Raw genomic sequence first — 25,885 nt, 5'->3', positions numbered from 1 at the left:
GCTGTTGACAGCATGCCTGGCCTTGTTGATGCTGCTTTTGTTGTCATCGTCCGCTCTACCGTCCTTGTTGACAATGCTCCCCAGATACGTGAAGCGGTCTGTTTCCAGGATGTTCTCTCCTTAAAGTTGGATTGGGAGTTCCTGCTTGTTGTTGATTCTCATCACTTTGGTCTTCTTTCTGCTGACATTTGAGCCAGTCTGTAAGCCGGTGTTGTTGTCTTGCGCATAATGCAGTCTATGACCAAAGAGAGGCAAATACTGATATGGAAAGATTGAGCGAGACAGATGTTGAAACCGAGAAGACATGAGCTGAGAGAAACAGAACAGAGAAAAACAGAGACTGAAAGATAGAGGCATACTGAGAGAGAAATTGAGAGAGATTGATAGTGAGACTGAAAAACATACTGCGATAGAGATTGTGCGAGACAGAGACGAAGAGGGAGACTGAGAGGGGCAGATCCAGAGAGAGAGAGAGGCCGAGTCATATTCTGGGAAGCTGATCTTGAAGAGAGAGAGAGGGAAACTGACACAAGGCAAGAAACTGAAAGATAGAAACCAGTGACAGGAAAGCACCCCGAGACAAACTGAGGGACGAAAAGAACTACTTTAAGTTGGATATTTAGTTTTGTAATTTGGATATTTGTGGTGAAGATCACGTTGCTCTCCTCTCCATAAACGACCGGTGTTGGATGCCGGAGAGAAAGATAAGTACAAATATATTTTCTACTTTGTCTCTATCAGACGTTGAAGGCCAAGTGTATTATTTTTATTTTCTGAGGCAATTTTGTTAAAAATGTGAGAATTGCTTCGCGTTTATTCCTTATGTCACAGTTTCAACGTGGAGAGTGTCATCGTCAGCCGCACCAACATTCTGTCCAGGTTCCATACACGTGAACTGGGGATCTGATCCTTTTCGGTTGTAAAGGGGAAGTCAAAAGAAGGAAAAAAACAAGCATTTAATTAGGAAAATCTCAGTCTCAATAAAAGTGCGGCAAAAACAAACTCTTACAAACGTTACAATGAAGTAAAATTTATTTCGACAACACTAAAGTCACAAAACGTAACTGTAAATTAACCCAACCAGTTCAAACATCTTATAACCACAAATGCAAAACAGCAAAAAATTGGTCACTCGTAGCATTGATAATGAAGTTATGTTGATAGTAAAAGTATGCATGTGTATGTGTGTGTGCTGCTGACTCTTATTTCATTGTCTTTTCTCTCGGGATTTTTTCCTCTTTCTTCTGTAAATATGTCAAACATTGTGTTACTGTGCTGTGAGCATTTCTAAGCATCTCAAATATTTCTGCTAGGATAAAATGCCCTACATTCTAAACAAAATGACAAATATGGTGACCAGACATACAGGCAAAAAGGGTAAATAATGAAAAGCATGGTTAACAGTATGTTTGCTTATAAAGCAAAAACAAATCTCAGCAAAAAATTGGTCACTTGTAGCATTGATAATAAAGTTATGTTGATAGTAAAGGTATGCATGTGTATGTGTGTGTGCTGCTGACTCTTATTTCATTGTCTTTTCTCTCGGGATTTTTTCCTCTTTCTTTTGTAAATATGTCAAACATTGTGTTACTGTGCTGTGAGCATTTCTAAGCATCTCAAATATTTCTGCTAGGATAAAATGCCCTACATTCTAAACAAAATGACAAATATGGTGACCAGACATACAGGCAAAAAGGGTAAATAATGAAAAGCATGGTTAACAGTATGTTTGCTTATAAAGCAGAAACACATCTCAGCCATAGGAGCCAAGGCAATGTTGACTTGAAACAATTCAGTAACAATAGAAGGATGAAGTGCAACAATAAGCCTAAAACTGAATACTTTAGAAAAACTTGCAACATTTCTTTAATTCAGTAAAGAATGAATAAAATAACACTTAAAAAGTATGGAACATTTATAATTAAATCACAACAATTCTGAATGAAGTGTGTAACGCGCAGTGTTAAGCAGCAGCCATTTTCACTACTGCAGTTAGTCATGGCGTGAAAGTTGGAAAAGTCTGGAACATGTTTGTAGCATGTAACGAAATAAGTTTGTAGCTTGCAATATCAAGTCTGGAACAAGTTTGTAGACTGTAACAAAAAGTCTGGAACAAGTTTGTAGCTTGAGTGTCTGGAACGAGTTTGTAGATTGTAACAAAAAGTCTGGAACAAGTTTGTAGATTGTAACAAAAAGTCTGGAACAAGTTTGTAGCTTGTAACAAAAAGTCTGGAACAGGTTTGTAGCTTGAGTGTCTGGAACGAGTTTGTAGATTGTAACAAAAAGTCTGGAACAAGTTTGTAGCTTGTAACAAAAAGTCTGGAACAAGTTTGTAGCTTGTAATAAAAAGTCTGGAACAGGTTTGTAGATTGTAACAAAAAGTCTTTTACCTTGTAACAAACAAAACATTTTCATGTCGAACTTAACACGCCCGCATCATCCCTCCTACACCGTAGTTTCTTCTTCTTCACCTTCTCTTTCGCCTTCATTCTCTTTTTCTTCTTCGTCCTCTTTAACCTCGGGTGTCGCAGCTGTTTGGAAGAAAAGAAATGTTGACATCGATAATATTCATAACACATCTGAAAGTGTCGTCTACAAAACGTGTGTGGAGGAGAATGGTAGTTGGTGAGTGTATGTAAGGGGCTCAGCCTATAGAGATTGGATACCATGCTTATCACGTGGTACACAAGTCAAGGAGCGTGACTCAGCTTTGGTTTTTGTCGAAAGCACCTACACGATGAATGAATTTAAGGCTGCGTAGAAAGCGTGTGGAGGCTTGCTGTCTCTCTAGAAGTCGTTTTCTGTCAGCTACCCAATTTGAGCATCATTGACATGGACTAAGAAAGACTTGAATCAACGGAGAAGATCTGTGACAAAGCCGCTCACACAGTTGCCTGCACTTCTGTAAGTGCTAAACGTAGTGGATGGCAGAAACACAACAAAACGATAAAAGCCTAACGTGGCATCACGAACTTGTATTACTGGACTGCTGGCAGGCGATTTCCAGTTAACTGCTAAAGCGAGGCTGGTGTGTACACAGCTTCCGGTTTATTCTCATTGATTGTTAAGGCTCGCCGAGACTAACAGCCAAAGAGTGGGGGCAGCCTGCCTGAAAAAATCCGGGACACACTTCCTGTGTCTGGCTCTTCCACTTTGGTCGTGAGCTAGAGGGCCGAGCATTTGTCGTCAACGACTATCATCGACACTTTTTTCCTGAGGAGAACTGGGCATAAGGTGTTGAGTTTAACAAGAAGAAGCCGTTAGCACTCGTGTGCTGTCGCTGACTTTCATACCTACGATGTAATATTGGCATCCAGATGACTGAACACGGGTAATTTAGCTGAAATTCTGATAAGACATGTCCACCACACGCTGTTGAGTTTTGTTATCAGCAAGAAGCTCTCTCTTTATATCGCTAGAACCCACAATTCTCTTTCGAGTTTATTATAGATTTTCAATTAATGATAAACTGGCAAAATTTGGATATTTTGCAACTCGAAAATACGATTTTAGAGACTAAGCTTGTAACTAACTTGTGGCTTCAGTGATGTGAATGCGAAGTGGATCTTAGGACTTGCTACGTCACTAGCAGTGACCTTCTACCTCTTTCCCCCCTCAAGTGTCGGACAATAGCACAGCCCTCCCACCTACCCACCCCCCCCCACACACACACCTGTACAAAATACAAACAACACGACTATCGTCACTGGCTAAGGCGAGACACGCTTGCTGATCCTCAGACAACCACTAGTATTAGTTTGAGTCGGGTGATACATCTTCACAGCATTTTAACGTACAAAATGTTATTTTGTAAAATGATGCAATGCATACAGTAGATGCTACTTAATTGTATTGAAGGTACTTACCAGGTAGAGGCACCATCGGTGGGTCTTTCTTTTTGGGAATTACCCTGAAAAGTCCGCGAAGGTATATCAATCACAACAGTGATATCAGTTCAACATATGTTTATACTTGCATTTCTTAAACACACGACTCAGCAGTTCATTAAAGCCGTTATTATCCAAACTTAATAATTGCATGACCACGTCAAGATTTAATTTGTAAAACCTATTTCTAAACGTGCATCACTGAGCAGAGAATAGGAAAGTTTAATCCACTGTGAGTAAACTCCAACCTCCCTACTGTAAATGAATAATTTTTCAATATCAATTACATTTCTTTCAATTAAAGAAACAACTTTTTAACGAATGTAACCGTTTGACAGTTCCAGATTATGAATAAGCATTTGAATGTCAAAAGTAATTTTCTGTCAGTCAAACGGTTAAATGGCTTTATTGTCTTTTCCTTTGTAAATGTCCTGAAAAGCCTGCCGTACCAGAGGAGAAGTTATTTGTGTGATTATACTTGTTATGGTTATTACTATTAAGAGTCACATTATTCTGAGTGTTGTATAGTGTTTGTGTGCTAGTCTGACCCCAACTGCCTGACCTCTGCCAGATGGTAGGTGGTTTGTTTTGAGTGTCCTTTTATTGCTAGATCTGTCGTCTCTAGCGTGGAATTCTGCTCGACTACACTACGGTCTGTCATGTCAGTGTGATGGCTGGTTGTGGTTTACGTCTTGCCGGCAACTAAGACTATAGGACGGGAACATAAAGTAATCTTGCTTTGAAATGTTTAACCCTAACCCAAGTGATAAAACCTCAAAATCTTGATAAAAGCCAACATAAAAATTAAGAATAATGTAAAAGAGGGGTTAAAGTGTAAAAGCGTTGTGGCCCAAAAGGCAATCAACAAATCAAAACCCCAAACCAAAATCTAACAGGAGATAAAAAGTTTGGAAATGTTATGGTAGACCCTATCCTTATAAAAATATAGTCCATCGTTTACCCTGACAGGATAAAAAAGGAGCAGTGGCTGGGCGACCAATCAGTAACATATGCTCAAAGGTCATCAATAACATTTGCTCAAAGGTCATCAATAACATTTGCTCAAAGGCCCATCATTGGCTGTGGCGTTTAAGGACGTTAGCAGTTAGAATTTAGATTATCGTAGATTTTGAACATAATAAGTCTATATTTCTAATACGACACTGCTTTCTACTCTAACTCGTAACTAAGAAGTGTCTCGCGCATATGACGAGACATACTTCTTGTACCAACACTTACTTTGCAGCAACGGCGGCGAGTATCATGACGACAACGTCAAAAGCACAAGCTAATTTAAAGCTCGTAGAGTCACATTCCACAGTAATCTCCGGTTCCTCTGCATGAAAAATAAACCTCACATTATAGGTCCTTGGTTACAAGCAAACTTGAGTAAATTTTCACTTCAAAGCATTTGAATTGTTAATTCCATATTTTTAAAAAAAATTCATTTAAATAATTAGTTGCTGTCATCTTTCATCTAAGATGTACAACCCATCTAGTGGGTTATTAGATGGCATATGCCTTGCCACTGTTACCAATTATACTTCTGGAATTGTACCTTGAATCCACTTTGATTTAGAGAATTCATAAGACCCAAACGTTGCAAAAGTCTTCAAAACCACAGTTGGAGGATTGTTGGTTGATTGTGTTTTACGTCGTGCCAAACACAAAGAAGCTGTTGTAAAAAATGCTGCCGGATACTCTAGAGTTCAGGATAAGTAGTTAAAACATGTACAAACTAACATTTCCTTGACACCACAGACAAAGTGGTGGTGAACATACTGCAAGGTAAGCAAGATGGTGTGGAGTTCCTCAGAGAAGATAGAGCAACCTTTCGCAAGTCGGGCTGAAGAAGCTCGTTGCAGTTGGCAGGACGGAACTGCTGCCGCAGTTACAAGGCCACCGTTTGGAACCTTAGAGCCATCTGTGAAGATGGAACAAAAAACCAGGATAGTCAGAGAGAAGTTTCAGAAAGCGATGAAGAAAGATGAGGTCACAGGTGTCACCTTTTCTGAAGGCTGTGAGATCGAGACGAATGACCTCGTTTGAAGAGTTGAGGGATCTGTGGGGTGTTACTTTTATGGGTCGGTCGACAAATTTGTTTTCCGTCCCGTCGACGCAGTTCTTCTCTTGCCTTCTGATTTGCGCACTGAGCGAGGAAATGTCCGTAATGCGACTGTGTGGTACCATAGAGCATTTCCAGCAGGGAAGCATCAGGGATACACAAGAATTATACTTTGGCCTTCCCAGTATGAAGACTAGATTGACTCCAGCCGCAACCTTCTAGCAAAGCTAGGTCAAAACACGATCAGCCACTTGGTTGTGTGGGCCACACCAACCTCCCGTCTAGGAGAAGTCCGGGTCAAAGAGATGTGTTGGTATGATGGCCAGCAACCCATCAGGGACCTCCATTCAAAAGAAAGGCATAATGAGGAAAAAAAGGCAAGAGAGAGATCAGTGAAGACAGAAGATAGGTAAAACTGTAGTATGACAGGGAGGTGTTTGTTAAGAAAAAGAATATAGACAAAGGGCCCAGGTAAGGTAGAAAAAGGAAAATCATAAGAGAAAGAGGTGGACCAGCTTAGTCATCCAGTCAAAGAGAAGCCGAGCCCACGGGTTTGTAGACGAGACCAACCGTTCTGTGAAAAACGTTGCCAGTCTGTGAACTGCTGTAACTAAACTCTTGTCCAGCTCTTCGACAGCTTGAGCGCACCCTCTCTTAGCAACTGAAGTCTTGAACTACATTCCACGGCATTTCGTGTCAGACTTTTGAAGTAGTACATTTGTGGCAGAGAACCTTCTGGTGTTGTAAATGTTCGCTACCAGAATACAAATGTTAAAGATCTGCTCAACTGGGCTCTTGACTTCCAAAGTTTGTCTGCTTTTCTGCTAGCAGCTCCCGGACAGTGTTTCTGAGTGAGCTTGGATCACCCTAAGGTTGACTTTACCAGGGTGACTGAGTTTACATTTCTGTACTTTTATTCCGTGATATATATATAATGCTCTTGATTGATTACGCTATTTACATCTAACACTGTCTCTTTCTACAATGCCTGGTCAAAACAGCTTTTATTTAACAGCACACTACTTGGTATAGTCACCAACAGAATATAAGTGTGACGTTGTCAACGCTTACCTGGTGGGCAGGACCCGTCGACACCACTACATATTTCTCTATTCCAGCAGATTGGTTGCTCGCAGATACCTTCACATTCAGTGCCATAAAATCCGAACCTGCAGCCTAAGGAAAAATTTGAGTCATATCACAACAACACAAAAATATTGATAACTGGACTTGCATCGCCCATTTCCCCACACCCAGGTGAGCTGGATGCGCTTGACGAGACCAGGGGCAGTGGGAAAGGAAGGAGGTCGTGTGATGTCGTCGTCACAACTAAGTACAAACAAGCACAACAAACACACACCAACATACACCAACATTCACCGGTCAGCAAGACAACAACAGAAAGGAAGGCTGAGATAGTGTGTGGTGGGAAAGACAACAGATGGACGAGTAGGTGTTTACAAAGATGTTATGTCCAGGTCGGATGCCATGTACTGACTCCACTGTGTGGAGAGAGAGAGAGAGACAGGCCATTGCAGAGACTGTATGGAGAGAGAGAGACAGGCCATTCCAGAGACTGTGTGGAGAGACAGAAGCAGGCTACTCCAGAAACTATATGGAGAGACAGAGACTGTGGCCGGAGAAGGAGACAGAGCGACGACCGAACGTCTTCAGTCTGATACGTGGAGTAGAGAGGAGACTGGTGTTGGCGAACCTGCTCAGGTAGTCAGCTCCCACATTATCTTGACAAGGAATAACCATTACAACGTCTCAAACAAGGTAGCAATAGAAGAGCCTATCTACAATTTTCACACTTTGCCTTTTATAGATTTATAGATTTTATGTAAATCAGAGGCTGATTGTAGGATACATTCTCTTCCATACAGAAAGACCTTCAAGTTTGTCATTGGCCTTTTCAACACCGCTGACTTGCCACCCCAGAGGTTAGAGAGTACCTCACATGTACAATGATCTCCGTAAAGACATTCCCCAAACAGCCAGTAGTGACTAGCACTCAACAGCCATTAGTAATGTTAATAATAATGGGAACATAACGCGCAGCATCACGACCAAGATAGATCGCACTGTCTGCGCAGACCAATAATAAATGACATACGTAGAGACACACTGAACAACGTAAAGATGAGGTACAAGATAAATGTGGACAGTGACGTACGTATAGACACACCAAACAGCACAACAGCCAGTGAACAGTGAGGTACGTATAGACACACCAAACATAAAGATGAGGTACAAGAGTAAAAGGTACAGCAATGGATGAAGGTATGAAGGGCTGTAGATATTATAAACAGTGTAAGATGGAGTCGCTACATGATGGTTAGCATGACAGACAGTATTGCCCGGGAGTAAAGATAGTAATTCAAGGATAGTACTTTGTGAACAGATATGTTTTCACAGAGCGTGTGAATGTAGCCTTGTAGTCCGAGTGACGAATGTGATGAGGAAGAGAGTTCCACTGCTTAGCAGCCCAGAGGGAGGACGTCTGTTGCCCGTATGTGACTGTCTTTGTGGGAGGGAGGACAGAATGCGCGAATTCTGAACTTTCTGAATATTATCAATGAGGTTCTGTGGACAGCCAAGAAGAAGAGACTTGCAATAGTCTAGTTTAGACTGAACAAATGAGCAGATGAGAATTTTGGTGGTAGAGGTGGACAGAGCATGACGTATGGAGCTTATATTGCGGAGACAGATGTGAGAAAAATGTTCATCGAGAGTGGGTCATCCATTTTTAGAGGGACGGTAGACCAGCGCTTGTTAGGCAGGAAGTGCTGATGTATGCGAGAAAAGAAAAGTTACGATTCTGAAAGATCGCGAAAATAGATCTGCTGATGCATGCCAGAAAAGTGCTGATGCATGGGAAAGATCGCGAAAAGTTACCCGCCCGAGAGGTATATAAGGGCAGAGCTGAGACGAAAGGACAGGGGAGAAAACTGAGAAGAGAAGGCGCGAAGACAAGACTGTTGTTCTAGCCCGTGCATTAAAGAGTTGTGCACCTGCTGACGGTTCCTGCCTTTCTGGTTTGAGTGTTGGACTGTTGTGGTCACTGCCAACTCCCCACCACTCGGTTACACATTGTCTAATATCAGAAATACAATCTTGGATGCTGTAGAAGGAGAGCAACTGGTGTATAGCTGAGTGTCGTCAGGAAAGGATTGATCAGATGTAGAGTGAGATTGTATGAGAGTTGTAAGTGACTTCATGTACATGATAAAGAGGATGGGTTGGATGGTTGTGTTTTACGCCGTGCCAGCAATTATGGATATATCACGGCGACACAAAGGAGACAGTAGTTAGCCCCTTCGTTCCAGCATAGGTTTTGTGGGTCCAGCAAGGCTCACTGCAACTTTTCGAAAGGGTTCATTAACCAAGATAAGCTGTCCAAGTGAAACTTTACCTCCACGTCTCTTTGACAATGTTCGTTGACAAACATCACATGAAGAAACAGATCAGGGAACATCTAACACCATTCCAGGCCATTAAAAATCAGCTCCCAGCCGGTCAGTCACTTTCTGTGTGCACATATGTCCTGCCAATGACAGTGACAACGACACAGATGTTCTGCCAATGACAGTGACAACGACACAGATGTTCTGCCAATGGTACATCGTGGCATAGAGCCAGTAACCCTTCTTGCAGCTGGTACACTTGAAGGTAAGCGCCCTTAGCAAGTGGACTGGTACATCAGTGGGTTTTCTCCCATATGAACTGAACAGAGCTATTGATCTTGTAGTTCTCTATCGATTCTTCTTTGGTGTTCTGTGGTCACTTCTCCCAGCAAGGAATCAGTAATTCTGAAAGGTTTTGAAAGAGTAAGTCTTGATAATATCTGACTGCTTGTGCTCCAGTAACAACTGTATCTGCAGGTGGGGGTCAGTGGAGGATAAGTTCACACCAACACTCTGATCCGCTTTTTCCGCTCATTGTGGTTGCCGATGACGATAGGCACCACAAGGTTGGTGACTACTACAGGGCCGAAATAACGAAGGACATCCTCAACCTAAAAAACTTCTCGTTCCCTCTTTGTCCTAAAATACTACTGGGACGTGCTTTGTTCTACCTTTACGCCCCATTTACAGCGATTTTCACCGACCACTCGGGTTAACCTTTAACATCGCTCTTTGATGCAGGAGGTTAGTTCCTTGGCCTTTCTCTTTCCCAAATTTACCTACAAGAAAGTAGGACCATTAAGCAATGACTGATGGTGGGGGGCACGTTTTGCATGTTGAACCTATTTTGACTTCTAGACCATCAAGGAAACTCAAGGTACACGGGAATCTGTAAGAAATGTATACTACTGATATCTACTGATACCCTCGTGGAATATACGTGGACCCCCATCACCACTGAACACTGCTTTTGGGAACCTGCTTCACTGGAGTTGATTGAGACACATGCAGCAAAGACAGTCCATTTTGTAATATGTTCAGTGACAGTTTGTAACATGGTCAATGACAGCAAGTCAAGTAAGCGAAGTGATTGGGCTTGTTTTTCCGGAGCACCAACGGCATCGACGCGTTGAAGTTTGAGGAGTGTGGTAACCACGCCAGAGAAAGGAGAGTTGAAGTCCCCAGGGGAGAAAAGATAAACGAAGCGAACAGCTTGTCCGTGACCTCATGAACCAAATAGCTTTGGACAGTGTTTGCTGCCTGCAGAAGGGAGGACTATGGTGCTCGATGAGCCTTGACGGTGGTTACGCTAGAGGGCACAGAAGACGTCCACAAGAACAGAATCTTGGAAAGGGTGGAAGTGGTGGTAACGTCACAGAGAACTGTGAAAGGATGGGAGGAGCGTGAGTCGATAACGACTCTCTGAGACCCGTCTTGGAGGCTGGTCTGGAATATGGAAAAGGGGTCTGTCGTGGTTGCCAGAAGCTTAGGGGTCTCGATGGCCCGAATGTCGTGATTGAGCGTCTCTAAAGAGTTAACTGTGCTGATCAGTGATTAAGAGCTCTTGCAGCTTGGGTAAAAAGATCAGATTAGAAAGTTCTTTAATAATAGACACTTTTTTAAACAGTGCCGAGGTTGGACGTCTTCAGGAGGGGGCGCACAATGGTGATCGAGATATAGTCAATTGCAGTGCCAGAGGATCCCTCACCTTACCACGTGACCAAAGCTCTCCTTGGACGGGTCGGTTAGTGGAAGGAAAGGGCATGCATGCCAAAAGCGATATTTAGAACTTGTCTATAAAAACAGAAGAAACTAGTAGTTCGCTATCTTTTTCTTACACTCCCTTCACTTGGGGAGGAGTATAGATGTAGCGCAACAGATACACTCCAAGAGGACTGAGGTGAGCTGAAGGAAGTGTGCTAGCATCTTAAAGTAAGAATTTATATTAAAGATGCAAGCTTTTCGCTTGATGGATTAATTCCCCACTACCCTGCAGGTTTTCAACGCTTTCTGCTCCACGGTCCATTTACTTCCAATATTTCCTCTGCTACTTTAGATTCTGGATTTACCGTAGTCAACTAGCGCGCTTGCATCTTTGTCTGCGCGTGCATGTGCAAAGCAAACCGAAAGAGAGTATGCGTAAGTCTTGCAATAGAAAAAGCCGCAGATCCTATGATAGTGAAAGGATGGTCAGCGCAGGATGACGTCAGTTTGGAGATCTCAAAGAAAGTAGAAAGTCGCCCACATACAGTGTACAATATCACGGGTATGCAATATACAGTGCACAGTATCACGTATGCAATATACAAGATACAGTATCACGGGTATACGATATACAGTATCACAGGTATGCAGTATACAGTGAACAGTATCACGGGTATGCAATATACAGTGTAAAGTATCGCCCACTTTGCTGTCATCAAGGCCCCACCAATACTACTAAAATATTTCACAAGGAAAAGATCTGCTGAACTCTTGTAGACTTCACACTTATAATAATTATCATTTAATTTTGTACAGCTAACCCTCGGTTTTCGTTGACTTCTGTTATCCTCGATTTCGTTTTCCCTCGAGAAAAAAAAAAATGTCTCGGATTCCCCCCCCCCCCCCAAAAAAAAAAAAAAATCCAAAAAACAAACCAAAAAACCCAACAAAAAACAAAGGGCGACCCACGCGTTCTCTTGCTGAGTGTGGACTTGTTGCTCGTGTGACTACGCGCGTCTAGCCAAACAATGCCATTACTTTCCAGCGTTTTTGTGCTTTTTTAAAAATTGTGTAGCATTCAAGTAGTGTAGTAAGTTATGTCTTTATTTTTGTAGAGGGTAATAGATCTGAATATTTTTTGGGGTTGACATCTCCCGAACTGTGCCGCTAGTGTCTGCTGCATCTGTTAGTTGTGGGGAGAGGCGCTTCACATCTTTTAGCAGAGACCATCTGGCAGATGACGGATCTACATTGTGGCACGATGGTTACAATAAACAGGGACGATTGTTTCGGTCGGGTCAGTGAGGTGACCACGATTACACGATAAGAAGACCAAGAAGGGAAGTGACCGCAGATAGTGCCTTGACACGTAAGGTTCCCATGGAGGAGAGATTTCATTTCCAAACAATTATATCTGCACCTCTCTTTGGGTCCTCGTTGTCTTTCATACGCCAAGAAGAGTCTCCAGAAAAACCAATGCTACGTTAAAACATTAGTCTTTTATATTTGTCGCGTGTTGCTTGCTACAGCGGTGTTCGAGGTGTGGGGGCGTCCGAGGGCTTGGGTGTATCCGGTCGTTTGATCTGACGGACAGGGGGGCGGGGACCCTATAAGCGTGGGAGGGGCAGAAGTTTCCCTCTCCCCAGGGTTAGACCGGGACTTTTAGTTTGGAAGATCGGGGTGCTGATTTTTTTTTCGTCAAAGTCTCACTGAAGGGAAAAACTTCGGAAGCATGACGTCAGCGACCTTGCACACTTCCGTGCTGTCAACACTCCGCTTCACTCATTGCCAGCTGTAAAACTTGCTCTGGGGCTTATTCTACAACTTTTAGACACTATGAATGGCTGCATAAAGTTAATTGTGACAGGCAAAATAGCTCAAGGCCTACAACTGATGACAGGTAAAGGTAAAATAAATAAGGGGCCAAAAACAACCGAAACAATGTTGAAGTAGGTTAGATTAGAGAGCACTGTGAGCTACGTCTCTGTAGTGTAGTGGTTACGAACGACATCTTTAGACTGAAAGTTAGGGAGTTCAAGAGTTGGGTGGGTGGGCGTTTTGATTTGGGATGTTTTCTCTAATCTAACCTACTTGTAGTTAAACATTGTCTCAATTGTTGTTGTTTGTTTTGTTGTTTTTTTTTGGGGGGAATAGATATATATATAATACTGTGTATACTGTGTAAAAAGTTTCATGCCATGCCAGACCTCACGAACACCATTAGAGGGGCGTATTTAGAAGTGCGTGGGTGTATGTCTTTTTTTAAGTGGTGGGGCTTTCCCCTGTTTTGTTTTTGCAATCTGTTGTAGTGGGGTTTTTTTTTTCTTGTCTTTTCCTTTTGTTTTGAGTTGGTGGTCACACTCTGCGACCGCCAATAAATTTCAGTTTTGTATTGTAACTTCGTGTGCGTGTTTTGTCCACTGAGGAGTGATTGGCTTCGTTGCTCGCGTCGGGCGCGTGGAAGTTTGTCTGTGTGTTTGCGAGTGTGTCTGTGAGAAAGCAAGTCCCTTCGACGCCCGATCACGTTACGCGACAATATTCATTTTATATGAATATCTTATTGTTTTTAATATTAAACACAATATTTATTCTCTATAAAATATGTTTTGGGTGTGTATTTTGAAGTGTCTAGAGCAAATTAATTGGATTTACATGGATTGATATTGAAATAATTGCGTCGGTTTTCTTCGGTTTCGGATTTTGCCGATTGTCTTAGAACGGGTTATAGACGAAAACCGAGGCTTAACTGTATATCTGACACATTTTACTTACTATAGACTTCAACTTGGCAAAGCATAAGTGGGTAATGTCTGTCATGTACATTTTTACGTGGAACCTCAAGTAATCGCTGGATCCTGATTATTTGACCAATGGTATTAGGTGGAACAGAAATGTAATCCTTGTCAGAATCTGTCCCCTGGTACTCGTAAATCTTGTTGCCGTCCACAAACACGCCGATTTTCGTCTTATTTCTCACTGAACAAATAAAAAATAAATAAATAAAATGCGCGTGTATGTGCACGCACACACGCGCGCACGAACAGTCACGCCCAGCACCATCCACCACATATGATGTTTTATGTAGGCTTGTATTTTTGGCAGTTATGTTTTCTTCGGAAAAACACTTGAATTATAAGCCCATTAAACAAAGCACACATTTTGAAATCGAGAGAGCACCATGTTACGAATTAACTGTTGTAGACTTGCAGTCATTTGTGTGAGCTGCCGCCCGATGGCCCTTAATGTGATAATTAATTACATAACTGATCATTTGTACCAGCATGGGATAGAGTTCATGATTTGTTCAGAAATTTTATAAAGGTTTGATGATACGATAGCTAATGATTTCCCAACAATTGGTACAGAAGTGTTAATTAGTACAAAATACAAGAAGTTAAAAAGCTTAAAATGTGTTCAACTTTGTTACTCAGTAAGTTTGCATCAAACAAGTAGTTCCTCGTATTACTCAGTACCATTTAAGTAGCTCTCAGTGTCAGAATAGTTGGTGAACCCTGGTCTAGATATTCGAGCAGGTGCGCCAGCGAGTGTGTTTTTCAGATTCTTTCAGATTCAGTATTCATCTGCCACATTCAAATACTTGTTACCTAGAATGTTCGGTGCAAGAGAGCGCACGGGTGATGGGAGCTTGTTTCTAGATACTTTGTACATTGTCAATAAGTCCTGAGAGTGAGTGGAGGAGTTGCAGGGGCGCCTGGTATTGTAGTGGTTAATTAAAACACTCGGGTTCAGATCTCGTCTCGGGACACTCTCTGAATGTCCGCAGGGCTGAGCGTTTTCTCCGAGTACTCCGGTTTCCTGCCCATCTCTACCTCCCCCATAGTGCGAAATTACCTCAAGTTTGAAGCGCTTTCCTACTAAATAAACCAACCAAAACTAGTAGCAGACAGAGAGGTAACGTGGGAGAGACAGGCAGCAAGAGTAGCTGCAGAATCATCGCCAGGCGTGTGTCGCCTTTGTTCGTGTCGGCGTGTGCCGCCGTTTAATTAGCAGGGGTAATGATACTAAAAATAGCGTGGAGTTCCGTACCCTGGTCACGGATTGTTTTCCTGTGGCTGTCGATATGATGGTGTAGTGTTGTCGTTGTTGCAGCCTGTTTCAGTTTCTCCTAAATATTCGCACTGTTATTTGCAAGTACAGGTCATGGGTTTTTCTCGAGAGTAGTCAGGAGAAGGGACATGCTACACGAGCTCACATGAAGCGTCTTCACACACATGGCTGCCTTCACCTCTGAGCGTCATCTCAACAAGGCGATCATAACAAGTCCACAAATTTTTCTAAACAAGTTCCACATGATGGCTTTTTCGAGGAACAATATTGTCATCGATATTTTAAACTCTTTGCGACAGATTGAATATTAAAACATTACACAATATTTGGCATTCGATGGGAGCACACCAACATGTGACTACCGTGGTGAAGAGCACTCACTGATCCCCCACCCCACCCCCACGGACTAGGGTAGTTTAAGCGGGTGGCGCTGTTGACTATGTTGCTGCGTATGTCCCCCATTTACCAATTTGTCTGCAAGTAACGATTGTTATTCAAACTGTACATAAAGTGTCTGTTGTTTAAAATATCTTTGACCACAAAGAGTTTTCTTGGAGAGGTTGGCACCGTAGATTTACGACTCACGAAAGAGCCATTGGCGACGGCATAGGCCAATGGGACTTAATCATCGCCAGTTAAAACATCACGTTTTCATCGTTCAATACAACATATTGGAGTAGCTAAAGAAGAGAGATAGGGGAGGGGGGTAAACGTCAGAAAGTCACATTTCTCATTTCTTGATGTTGCATGCTACGAGATCCTGTTCTTTTCGTTATTTTACAGATGTGGTAAGGTGCAGGGGATTAGTTAGGTTTATTTGCTTTTCACCCCCTGTGGGACCCCGGGGTAAGCTTGCCTAGCGAGCACTGTAAGAATAGGGTCACTCTGCCATCCAGCCAGGCATGTGGTAAGAGGCGCCTAAGGTGGACACCTCACCTACAGGTAAAATAGGTTGTGGTAGGGCTAACAACCCTACCATGTTAAAAAAGACCGTTACCGAAACTGAAACCAGAGAATTCGGCATAGATGGTGGAGGTAATGAAGCACACTAGGAGACTGGACTTAATGACGGACGACAGCCAAACCCGAGAGGGAGCTGGCGCCCAGACAGCGGATTTACTCAAGCCGAGGCAAAAGTTGAGGGTGGGTGCGGAACGTCCAGACCTTGTACCAGACTGAGCAAGGATGCTCCAACTAAGTCAAGGAATTGACCTACAACTTGGACATCTGGGAGTCAGTGAGGTCAGATGGGACCCGGCATCAGAAAGAGGAGACTGGCATCAGGACATAGCATCTCTGTTCTCAGAGAGATCAGACGCTTCAGCATCTGAAGGAGTAGCGTCTACTCCTCAACAAGAAACTGAAAAGGGTTGGGTAATAACTGCTGAATGGAAGCCTTATGGACCCAGGCTTTTGAGAGGCAAGATTCCATTCAAAGTACCCAAGCTGACAGTGCTAGCCTGCTATGCATTGCGATGCCAACAAATGACTCCGAGGCAGAAGACAAGGATGCTTTTTACGATCAGCTCCAGGCGCCTCGGAGTGTTCTCTAACGGGGTGCGTACACGAATGTTTTGCTCATCATCGGGATCTCAATGCCAAGAGTGGAGAATGGGACAACCTGAAGGGAGCATGTCATGGGCAAGCATGGAATTGGAACGCTTATCATGACAACGGAGCAGACACTGGCAGACTTTTGTGAAGAAAACAACCTACTGATTGTGGCACACTCTTCCAACACAAACATATTCCAAGGCAACGTGGACATCACCCAGATGGGATACAATGAATTAATAGAACCAGATACACCATGTCATCATCAACCAGAAAGATGAAGGAGCTCACTTCAAGATGTCAGAGCCTACCGAGAAGCAGACGTTGCAAGTGACCAACACTCTTGTGGATATGCCGCAGTTTTGTTGCTCTGAAGCTAACGTCATCGCGAGGAAAACGGCACGTCAGCAAGAGTGACTCCGAGAATGGAAAAGATCCAGCCACCAAATGGGCCTTTGCTATGGAAGTAAAGAACAGGCTCCAGGCTCTAGGTGACCAACAGGAGATGACCTTAGACGACTTTAATCGAGTCTTACAGGAAACAGGAGAGAAAATACTTGGCTTCCAACGGAAGAAGAAAGAACAGTGGATCAAAGTCATATGGAAGAAGATAGATGAGAGAAAGTCAGCCAAATAAAAAAAAAATAAATAAATAAACAACAACACTAGATCTGAACGCCTGAAGGAACAACACAGACAAAGATAGACAAAACTAAGCAAAGAGGTAAAGAGGATGACAAAAACCGACAAAAGAGACTACATAGAGAAACTGGCAGATGAAGCAGAAAATGCAGCAAGTAAAAATGACCTGAAGACACTGTACAAGATAAACAAACAGCTAAACAACGGGTTTAAGAACAGTGATGTGCCAGTGAAAGACGTGAACGGTAATGTAGTGGAGGGAGAGGCAGGAAAACTACAGCGCTGGAGGGAGCACTTTGACTCAGTCCTGAACAGACCAGATCCCCCTCACCTTGCAGACATCCAGCCAGCAGTTATAGATTTGACATCTGCACAGACCCGCCAACCCTGGAAGAAGTGACAGCAGCAATCAAGACAATGAAGAGTGGCAAAGCACCAGGGGCAGATGGAATAACAGCAGAGATGTTAAAAGCAGATGTGAATGTGACAGCTCCCAAGCTGACTGAAATCTTCAGGCAAATTTGGGAATCAGGGCAGCTCCCTGCTGTGTGGAAGACAGGGAAGTTTATGCCTCACCAGCATCACACCCCCACCACTCCCTTACACATGCTTTAACGTATTATTGCGATTCGACAAAAGCTAGCAGCTTTCAAGCACAAGCCTGTCAACAACTGAGTAGCTCTTGCCTGGTAGATGAAGCAGTCAACCTAATAAAGTAGGGAGGGTTATTTCCATTACATTTCGCTTGCATACACTATGACGTATAGGACATGTCAGAGTCCCAACAAGACAGACCAATGCTCTAAAGGACAGCAAAGTGAAATCGCTCTTCCCATTTAGAAAGGGTGCCAAGCTTTTTATTCCTTGCCTTTCCCTGATAAGTCATGTAGACATCCCTGTTGGGTGAGCAAGGAAGATTATCATAACCTCTCTAGGTGAATTCTACCATCACCTGTGAGTAGAGCCTACAGTCAGCGAGTTACTCTGGAGTCGAGCTCACTAACCAAAAAATTAAGGTGTCCAAGAGATAAGGTGTTTTTCTATTGAGTCTATAAGAGCATACTGTGAGAGCGACAAAGAAAAGTATGTAGCAACGGCGATAGATGTAGAAAATATGCTTTCTACTTTTTGAGCTATTTTGTGTATTTAGTATAGTTTGGTATGTTAGTCGGGTGGGGTTAAGGTTGTTTGGAATGTTAATGCAGTGACTGGTCAATGCTGGCGGATATCGGCCCGACTGGCGCCAAATGTCGGGCCGCCCTATTTCACCAGTGGCCAGTCGGCGGGCTAACGACAACATCGACGTAAAACGCGTCCACAAGTGATGTATGGCCAGGGGGAGACCACCGGGTAAACAGCCGACGAGCCTCTTTCCAGCTGAAGCGGGGACCGCCTGAGGCGAGCAACGCCCCTTACACCTGCTCCAGACCTTTCTACACCTCCAAGGCCACCGGGAGGAAGTTACGCCCACCGGAAGGAAGAAACCAACGAAGTCTGGGGAGGGACAGAAAACGTCACTTCTCCGGGTAGCGAGCTGGTGAGCGGCCGCTCAGAGTCCGTCTCCTGGATTATAGAAGACGTAAAAAGTGTCCAAGGGACTTGAAGAACTTACATGTATAGTGAATGTTTAGAGAACTGATAGTAAATCTGGAAGTACCCCAGCGTGGGATCGACGGTGTATTGATGAATCATTGAAACAGCGATTTGTGAACTCTACACGTTTGAACAGTGAACTGTGACATTAACTAGTGAACTTTGGCAGTGAGGAGAGTACGAGCCGGAAGGCCTGAGTTGTGAAGTGGATATACTGCGTGACCATTCACGTAGGTAGATATATGTGTGTGCGCCTTTTGTTTGATTATATTCTTATCATATTGAAGTTTTGTATTTTGAGGAGTGTTTTGGAGTGAGCGTGTGGGCGCATGCTGGACGGGTGCATGCGAGTGGAAAGTAATCCTTGCGCGCAGGACCCACACGTGGCAGTCCATTACAATAACGACTATACTTACTTCCTTCACGGCTATAATCCAAGGAAGAATCTGCGGTTAGTGCCCAGGTGATGTTGATGCCAGCAAGTAAATAAGGCTCCAGTAGATCGACTTCCCAATAAGGTAACTTGTCCTCTGCTGCAGTCAGAAAGCAAATGCCTGTCCTGTCCTTATCGCTCACGAGATGAGTCGTTACATGGCCACTAACAACAACACAAGGTTGAGCAGAGGATAACGTGCCTCTATGTACTGAACTTGAAGACACTGGTTTACCCAGAGCAACGTTTACTGCAACCAAGGAAAAAAAAGTAGATGTTGACACAACTCTAATATCTATGCTGATCGACATTACAGTTATCACAATAGAGTTAAGAATCACAGTTATGACAGTACAAATGAGATTGAAACTGAAAGCACAGTACCATTCATAAAATACGCGCTTGTTTAATAATTCCACAGTCCTAGTTGTTTACCGCTGACGAGACATAGTAGACAATAAGGAATATGTGAAGAATGTGATAATTTAATTTTCAAAAAGAATTTTAAAAATACCAAAATCTAGACCTTCAAGCTTACATTTACGGCTAAAATCGGCGTATTCGTAACGTCTCTGTGTTGTGCATGGAAATTCTTCACATTCGCATTCTGAAACAGAAAACATTTTCTTTCTGTTTTAAAATACTAAAGTGCCAAATAATAAAGATGAAAATTAAAATTACGATAGATGACTCTTCTTCTTTCCTTCTTTCCTCTTTCTTCTTCTTCTTCTTGCTGTTGTAGTAGTGAAGTGTTCATATTTTGGCAGTTAGTGAGCTTGACTGTAGATTAGAAGGTGGATGGTTTGCGGCCAACTTAAGCTTGTGGTTGTATAACCACCTATCTACCAAGCAGAAGTGGGTGCTTGGTATACCGGAGAATATAGCAGAGTTCAAACAGGTCTGATTATACTGAAAATAAAGACTTTCTCGGGACCTTTAAAGGATCTTAAACCTCTTATAAAGTCCGTTTGATTATGTTTTCATAATGTGCAGATAAAGCTCAGTACATGCCATCTGTCGCTCATATTTCATTTTATCACAAATTTATAGATTTAAGAAGGAAGCTTTAACATAGGCATAATTATTTAAGCAGTTATCTTGTCATAGCTAAAGATGTAGGTTTTAGATGTGGTGCTTCTCATATAAAATATGTACTTATACAGTTTTTGATGGCCTGAAGGCTAAATGCAAAAGAAAATAAGACAAAAGCAGCCAAGAGAAAACAAAATAATAATTCGACCCTCTTAAAGAATAGATTAATTAATAGCTAGGTTTATAGGGTCTTCCTTCGACAGCACACCTGCAAAAATCCTCGACTCTATAGACGAGTTTAAAGGTCGTGTAGTGAGAGGACATACCTAGCAGCGTTAGGAGAATTAATCATTGTATAACCTTAGATGACGGGGGCTGCCTTAACTTTTCTTGTGTGGAAAGGATCAAGACTATAGTTAGTGGGTATATTCCATTCAGCTGTTTACTAACATTCCACACTCCCATCTCAACACGTCGTTTCTTTGTACTTTTAGTATTACAGAGCTTGTTCGAGAGGAAGAGCATAGCGCACTTCACGGCAAATCCTGACTTGACACATTGAGTGTTACCTTCGTGTTACCTATCATTATAATAACATACTGACCAAGACTTTACGACAATAGTTACAAGAAAACTTGCCCTGTAATACTGACAGTAATACTGACAATATTCACTCTTACCCTCCGACTGTGCAGTTGTAAAAAATAGGATGTCTGTATATACACACAGGGCCACAATCAACCTCCAGATACGGACTGCCATCATTAAGCGATGAGGTCTGTCTTTACACTTCTTGTTCTGATAGTACAAAGATCATAGGTTATTCAAAAGCACATACATAAGAGAGAAATCTGCAATTTTTTTTTACATTTTTGGGGTAAAGTCAAGAAAGAAGAATAGACATGCTTAACAAAGTATGAAAACTCTTTCTCCATGTCTTCAATTCTTTCTCTCTGTTCTGAACGCATGGAAACGTGCATACACAGTCCCCCTTGTGTGTGTGTGATAGGATAAGCAATCTACCCATGTATATTTCATCGAATTTTTTTTTCTTGTTTAATAATTCAGGGCTTCTGCTAAGGCTAAATTCTTTGGGGTCCCAGGGACCCCTTTTTTCAGATTTTTAAGGGGTCCCCGTTCTTCACCCAAATTTGAATGGGACCCCATTGACGAATATTGAAGGGGTCCTCCGAATTTTAATGCGTACTGTATGCAATTTTTTGCGTAAGCAGAAGCCCTGATAATTATTTTTGATACCACTATTTTACAGCGACTATAAGAATTTAAAGATATAATTTGTTTGCTCAGTTTGAAGATAATCGCTGCGCTGGGCGGGACAGCTCTGACAAAATCTGTTCTTTGTGTATTTTTGTGTTGCGAAAGACACTTTTATCGCCAGTTGTTATTAAAGGAAAACAAGTGCCTTGACTCCACGCGGCCAGAGAGACCAGCTCATCTACCCTCTCGTTTAGGTAATCTGATACTGATTTATACATCCCTTGGAGGGCTGACTTCATCTTGCAATTTAACTCTCTTTTTTTTTTTTTAAGGCATACCGGAGAATGTTTCTGTCGAGTGAAAGTAGAATGGAGTAGAAGAAGAATTTTTTATTATAATTTAGTGGGTATTTTTAATAATAGCAACAAGTGCTGTAGCTTTGTTGAAAACTCTCTTGTGATTTTATTCTTTCCTTCTCTTGCAAAGCCACTACAGTCGAATTCACCGGTTTACCGGACCACCCGCTTATCGGACCGAATCCGAAAGAACCGAAGCAAATCCTATTACATAAACCTAACATTATTCGCTTATTTGGACTAAAATTTCGTTTCATCGGACCAAGGAACGTGAGAGCGAATAATAATAATAAAAGAGCCACGTCGCCGTGTGGACATGCTGATGACCGTTAATGTCGGACTATAAGCCGCGACGTTTGTCCCCAGTCTTTAACCCTGCGTCTTCTACGGCGTTGAGGCCTGTTTACGGATTTTTCCTGATTTTTCAGATTCCGATTAATTTTTCGATGATCTTCACGTTAACGTATTAACTGTTCACATTGTTATAGTGTTAACTGTTCATGTTGTTATTGTTATTTGTTCTTATTTTAAAATCAAAGCCGCATACAATTGAATCACTAAGATTAGTTGCTGAAACACACACACATCATCCTAAGACGAGAAAAAATGCCTAAGATGCAAGCTTTCAAGTTGTAAATATTTGTGGCTTATAAACCAGTTTGGCTTATAAAGTAGAGATTTTTTTTTTAAATGGTAAGTGTATTATATATGAGATGCCAGGAAATGCATCGAAACTTTGCGCCACTATTTCATGAAAAAGGGAAATGAAGGCAGCCGCAGTGACGCCTTAGATGTTTGTGGTGATTCTGTTTAACAGAAAGAGTCAGATCACACTAGGTAAGTTTTTCAAACGTTGACTGGAACTCGACAAGTACATTGTTTTAATTGTGCTTCAATGCTATGTATCGTGTACAACTGAACATTATTTCGAAGAATTTGTCTATGCATTTATTTTTTAATGAACAAAGTTCGTAGGTGAGTCTTCCTCGTTTTTGATTTTTACATTTTTTTAATGTAAGTTTTTAATTTAAGTTTGTATTTTTTTTATAATAGTGAATATTAACATAGTGTATTTGAACAACTGTTAGATTTTTAAGGGTCGTACCTTTCTATCTAGGTTTTTTTTTAAATTCTGTTATTCTGTTATCTTACTGTGTTGGTCGTTTGATGAATCTAACCGTATTTCAAAAGGGGCGGTAACTGTGTAAAGACTATCTCAGGTTTTGACGGAGTTGCTGGACTCGACGGCGAAAGCTTCAGAAGCAGACGTGCTACAAGTGAACTTTGATCACAAACTTTTCCCGCCTAAAGGCTGGATTTACTGTTAGTTGTTTTCCGATATAGTTAATTAAATTAATAAAATTTTGTGATTATTTATTTTCAAATATTATAATTATTTCTTAACTATTACAGATTTTTGTTGCCGTTTTAATTTATCCATACACTTTTGTGAGCCGTAAGTGACAAAGCTCCTTAAAGGTTACTGAACAAGTTTAGAGAATCGCAAATAACATTTTTATTGGAATAAGATATTATCTCTACCGTCAGGCGAACTAGGCGATCGCAGTCACGGAGGGGAGAGGGGCGCAAAAGTGGCCTGCTGTTTTTTTAAGATGAATAATGTTAGGGAAAAATATGATTTTCATAGAATGACCTTATCAGGACACCTTTCCTCTGCTTGTAATTCGACCACCAGGCTAGTTTCTGTGTACATGTATTATAGGAAAACCCCATTACTCGTGGAGACAGAAAATTCGGTTATAATGGCGGCGCCATGGCCTCTGAATTACGAAATCTTAACACGAACTCGATGCTGGTCCTGCAGCTAAAACAGTCTAGTAAATCGAAAGACTTACCTCTCACTGTGAAAACCAAAACACTTAACAGCAAAAGATTGACAGAGACAGCGGAATCTATGATAAAGTTTGTCAGCCTCAGGGTCCGAGAGATGAGGATAGAGAGGGATGCCGGTGCTCAACTCACCAGATGGCGCTCATGTCCCGGTCGTCCTGCGAAAAAAACGACGGAAATTGATGGTTTGGTACTACAAAAATAACTTTAGAAAAAATAATTCAATGAAATACATGAAGAAAATGCACTTGCAGATGATCTACTTATACATTTCGATAAATTTTGTAGATTTAATTAGATATCAGTGGAATGATTGAAGTCTGCTTACAATCTTCAGTCATGTGACAGTCGTTAAGCTGATCGGCTAGATTTAAAATCAAGGGACACAGGGGGCGCCGTTATAACAGAAAGTACACGGTGGTTGTTAACCGTTGATAATTTTCCAGACAAGTGTGAGAGTTACGACTGTGTGTGTATATGTATTGTATAGTGTACTCTGTGTGTGTGTGTAAGACCTTATCTGATCACTCTGCAAGTTCACACACCACAAAAGACCAGAGAAGCGTCTGCTTCGTGTTTTATTGAAGTTTCATGATTAAGGCCTTACAAAGAGACTATTGTTGAAGGTATCCATTGTGCGACGTCTGCTCTCTTCTCAAATTGTGTGATGTCAAGGGTCTCCGTATTCGTTTGTTGATGAATGTTAGAGCTAATTTTTTTTTTTAAAAAGCGGAAACATCTCAACAAGTGGACTTTGACGGTGGCCAAACACTTAAGTTTTCTAGTGTGCATGTCACAATGTTCTCCGCCCCACAATGAGACTATGATCAAAGAATATTAACCCTGAAATATAGAGTAAATAATATATGTTGTTTAATAAAGGTATAGCAGTATAGATATAAGTCTAGTTACAGGTACTATGTAAATATTGTAGTTGTTTACCAAGGGCATGAAACGTAAAGGAGAAAAAGATCGATGGTTGTTGTCATTGGTGGTGGTAGAGGTGATGCTACTGATGGAGGTGGTAGGAGTGGTGGATGTCACTTGATGTTGATAAAAGCTTTAATGACGATGACAATGACTACCACACAATATACACAATACACACTCATAGTCAACCCGCTTATTTTGTGAAATCTTGTTTCACATACGATCTTCTGCTAATTAAGCGACTATGTTAATGAAGTGCATTGTAGTTGGCATTGATTGTAATAGTCAGCGGTTAACACTCGTTACCAGTAATTATTAATTCGATATGTTGTCGTCTGAGGGCTTGCAAATATTATTTTTATTCTTCCGCAGTGAATTTGGCTGCTGTGTCAGTGACCTTTTGGTGGCAGATTACCCCACCACAGTTTGCTATGATGGATTAGTCTCCCTTGTTCCACTTGACGAGGCATCTTCTTGTACTTCTGTATTACCTGTTGTCATGTACTGTTACCTGTAGTCATGTTCTCCTGTTACCTGTGTTCATGCACTCATGTGTCCGGTTTTATCTACTCTTGTGTTACCTGTGTTCATATACTCCTATTACCTCTGTTCATATACTCCTGTTTCCGGTTTTATCTATTCTTGTGTTTCCTGTGTTCATGTACTCCTGCTACCTGTGTTTATGTACTCCTGTTTCCGATTTCATCCACTCAGGTGTTAATGTACACTATAGTTGATGTCACGCGAAGAATATCCCACATGATTCGCGATGTGGTTTGTTAGCCCCTCCACTCGTATAAGTATTTTAATAAACCATACTTTTAGTGACTTAAATGAAATAATTTGTGTTCCCAGTGCAAGTAAATGGTTCAAATTTTATCATGCCTAATGCGTATATTTTGTGGTTACGACCAAGTAGAAGAAGACTTTGCATGGGAAGCAAGTGTAGCGGGAATTAGTTTAGGGCAACACTCCACTTCAAATACCCAATTCTGGTTGAATTATCATAAAAGTGAGTTCTCAAGCAGGATTCAGGCAATACTAATCCATTTCTACACATTTTGATCTGTCATTATCAATTTGAATTGTTCTTCAGTCTTGTTTAGTTATTTTTAATTTTTTTTTAAAGGGGGTAAATTCATGCG

At 41.7% G+C, this 25,885-nt stretch overlaps 1 protein-coding gene across 5 annotated transcripts; it reads right to left on the bottom strand.

Annotated features, from left to right (window-relative positions):
• Positions 1 to 1,010: 1,010 nt before the first annotated feature.
• On the bottom strand, positions 1,011 to 24,261 carry LOC112575145. 5 transcript variants are annotated; one of them, XM_025256766.1, is made up of 10 exons: positions 24,139 to 24,261; positions 23,943 to 23,968; positions 21,066 to 21,183; positions 19,892 to 19,960; positions 19,337 to 19,603; positions 13,836 to 14,039; positions 7,024 to 7,128; positions 5,127 to 5,223; positions 3,867 to 3,910; positions 1,011 to 2,531 (listed from the first exon to the last, which is right to left on the bottom strand). In XM_025256766.1, exons 3-10 carry the CDS (start codon positions 21,148 to 21,150, stop codon positions 2,446 to 2,448), a joined length of 957 nt encoding a protein of 318 aa, XP_025112551.1. In that variant the 5' UTR covers positions 21,151 to 21,183; positions 23,943 to 23,968; positions 24,139 to 24,261; the 3' UTR covers positions 1,011 to 2,445. The 5 variants fall into 5 exon arrangements, with proteins under 5 accessions (XP_025112551.1, XP_025112550.1, XP_025112552.1 ...); XM_025256765.1 differs by lacking the exon at positions 24,139 to 24,261 and having other exon boundaries at positions 23,816 to 23,955; XM_025256767.1 differs by lacking the exon at positions 24,139 to 24,261 and having other exon boundaries at positions 19,337 to 19,453; positions 23,816 to 23,955.
• Positions 24,262 to 25,885: the final 1,624 nt, after the last annotated feature.

The sequence above is a fragment of the Pomacea canaliculata genome, linkage group LG11 (assembly GCF_003073045.1).
Source record: "Pomacea canaliculata isolate SZHN2017 linkage group LG11, ASM307304v1, whole genome shotgun sequence".
In the NCBI taxonomy this organism is placed as follows: Eukaryota; Metazoa; Mollusca; class Gastropoda; order Architaenioglossa; family Ampullariidae; genus Pomacea; species Pomacea canaliculata.
Note: the sequence above shows the minus strand (reverse complement) of the source record. Positions and strands in the feature narration are given on the sequence as shown.

Bases quoted from the DNA above. Each gene is read 5' to 3' on its own strand.
- LOC112575145 (XM_025256766.1), bottom strand. From the start codon at position 21,150: ATGATGGCAGTCCGTATCTGGAGGTTGATTGTGGCCCTGTGTGTATAT. The intron at 19,604-19,891 runs GTAAGCTTGAAG...CCTTGGTTGCAG, and splicing joins CGCCGATTTTAGCCGTAAAT to TAAACGTTGCTCTGGGTAAA. The intron at 3,911-5,126 runs GTAAGTGTTGGT...CGGACTTTTCAG, and splicing joins CTCGCCGCCGTTGCTGCAAA to GGTAATTCCCAAAAAGAAAG.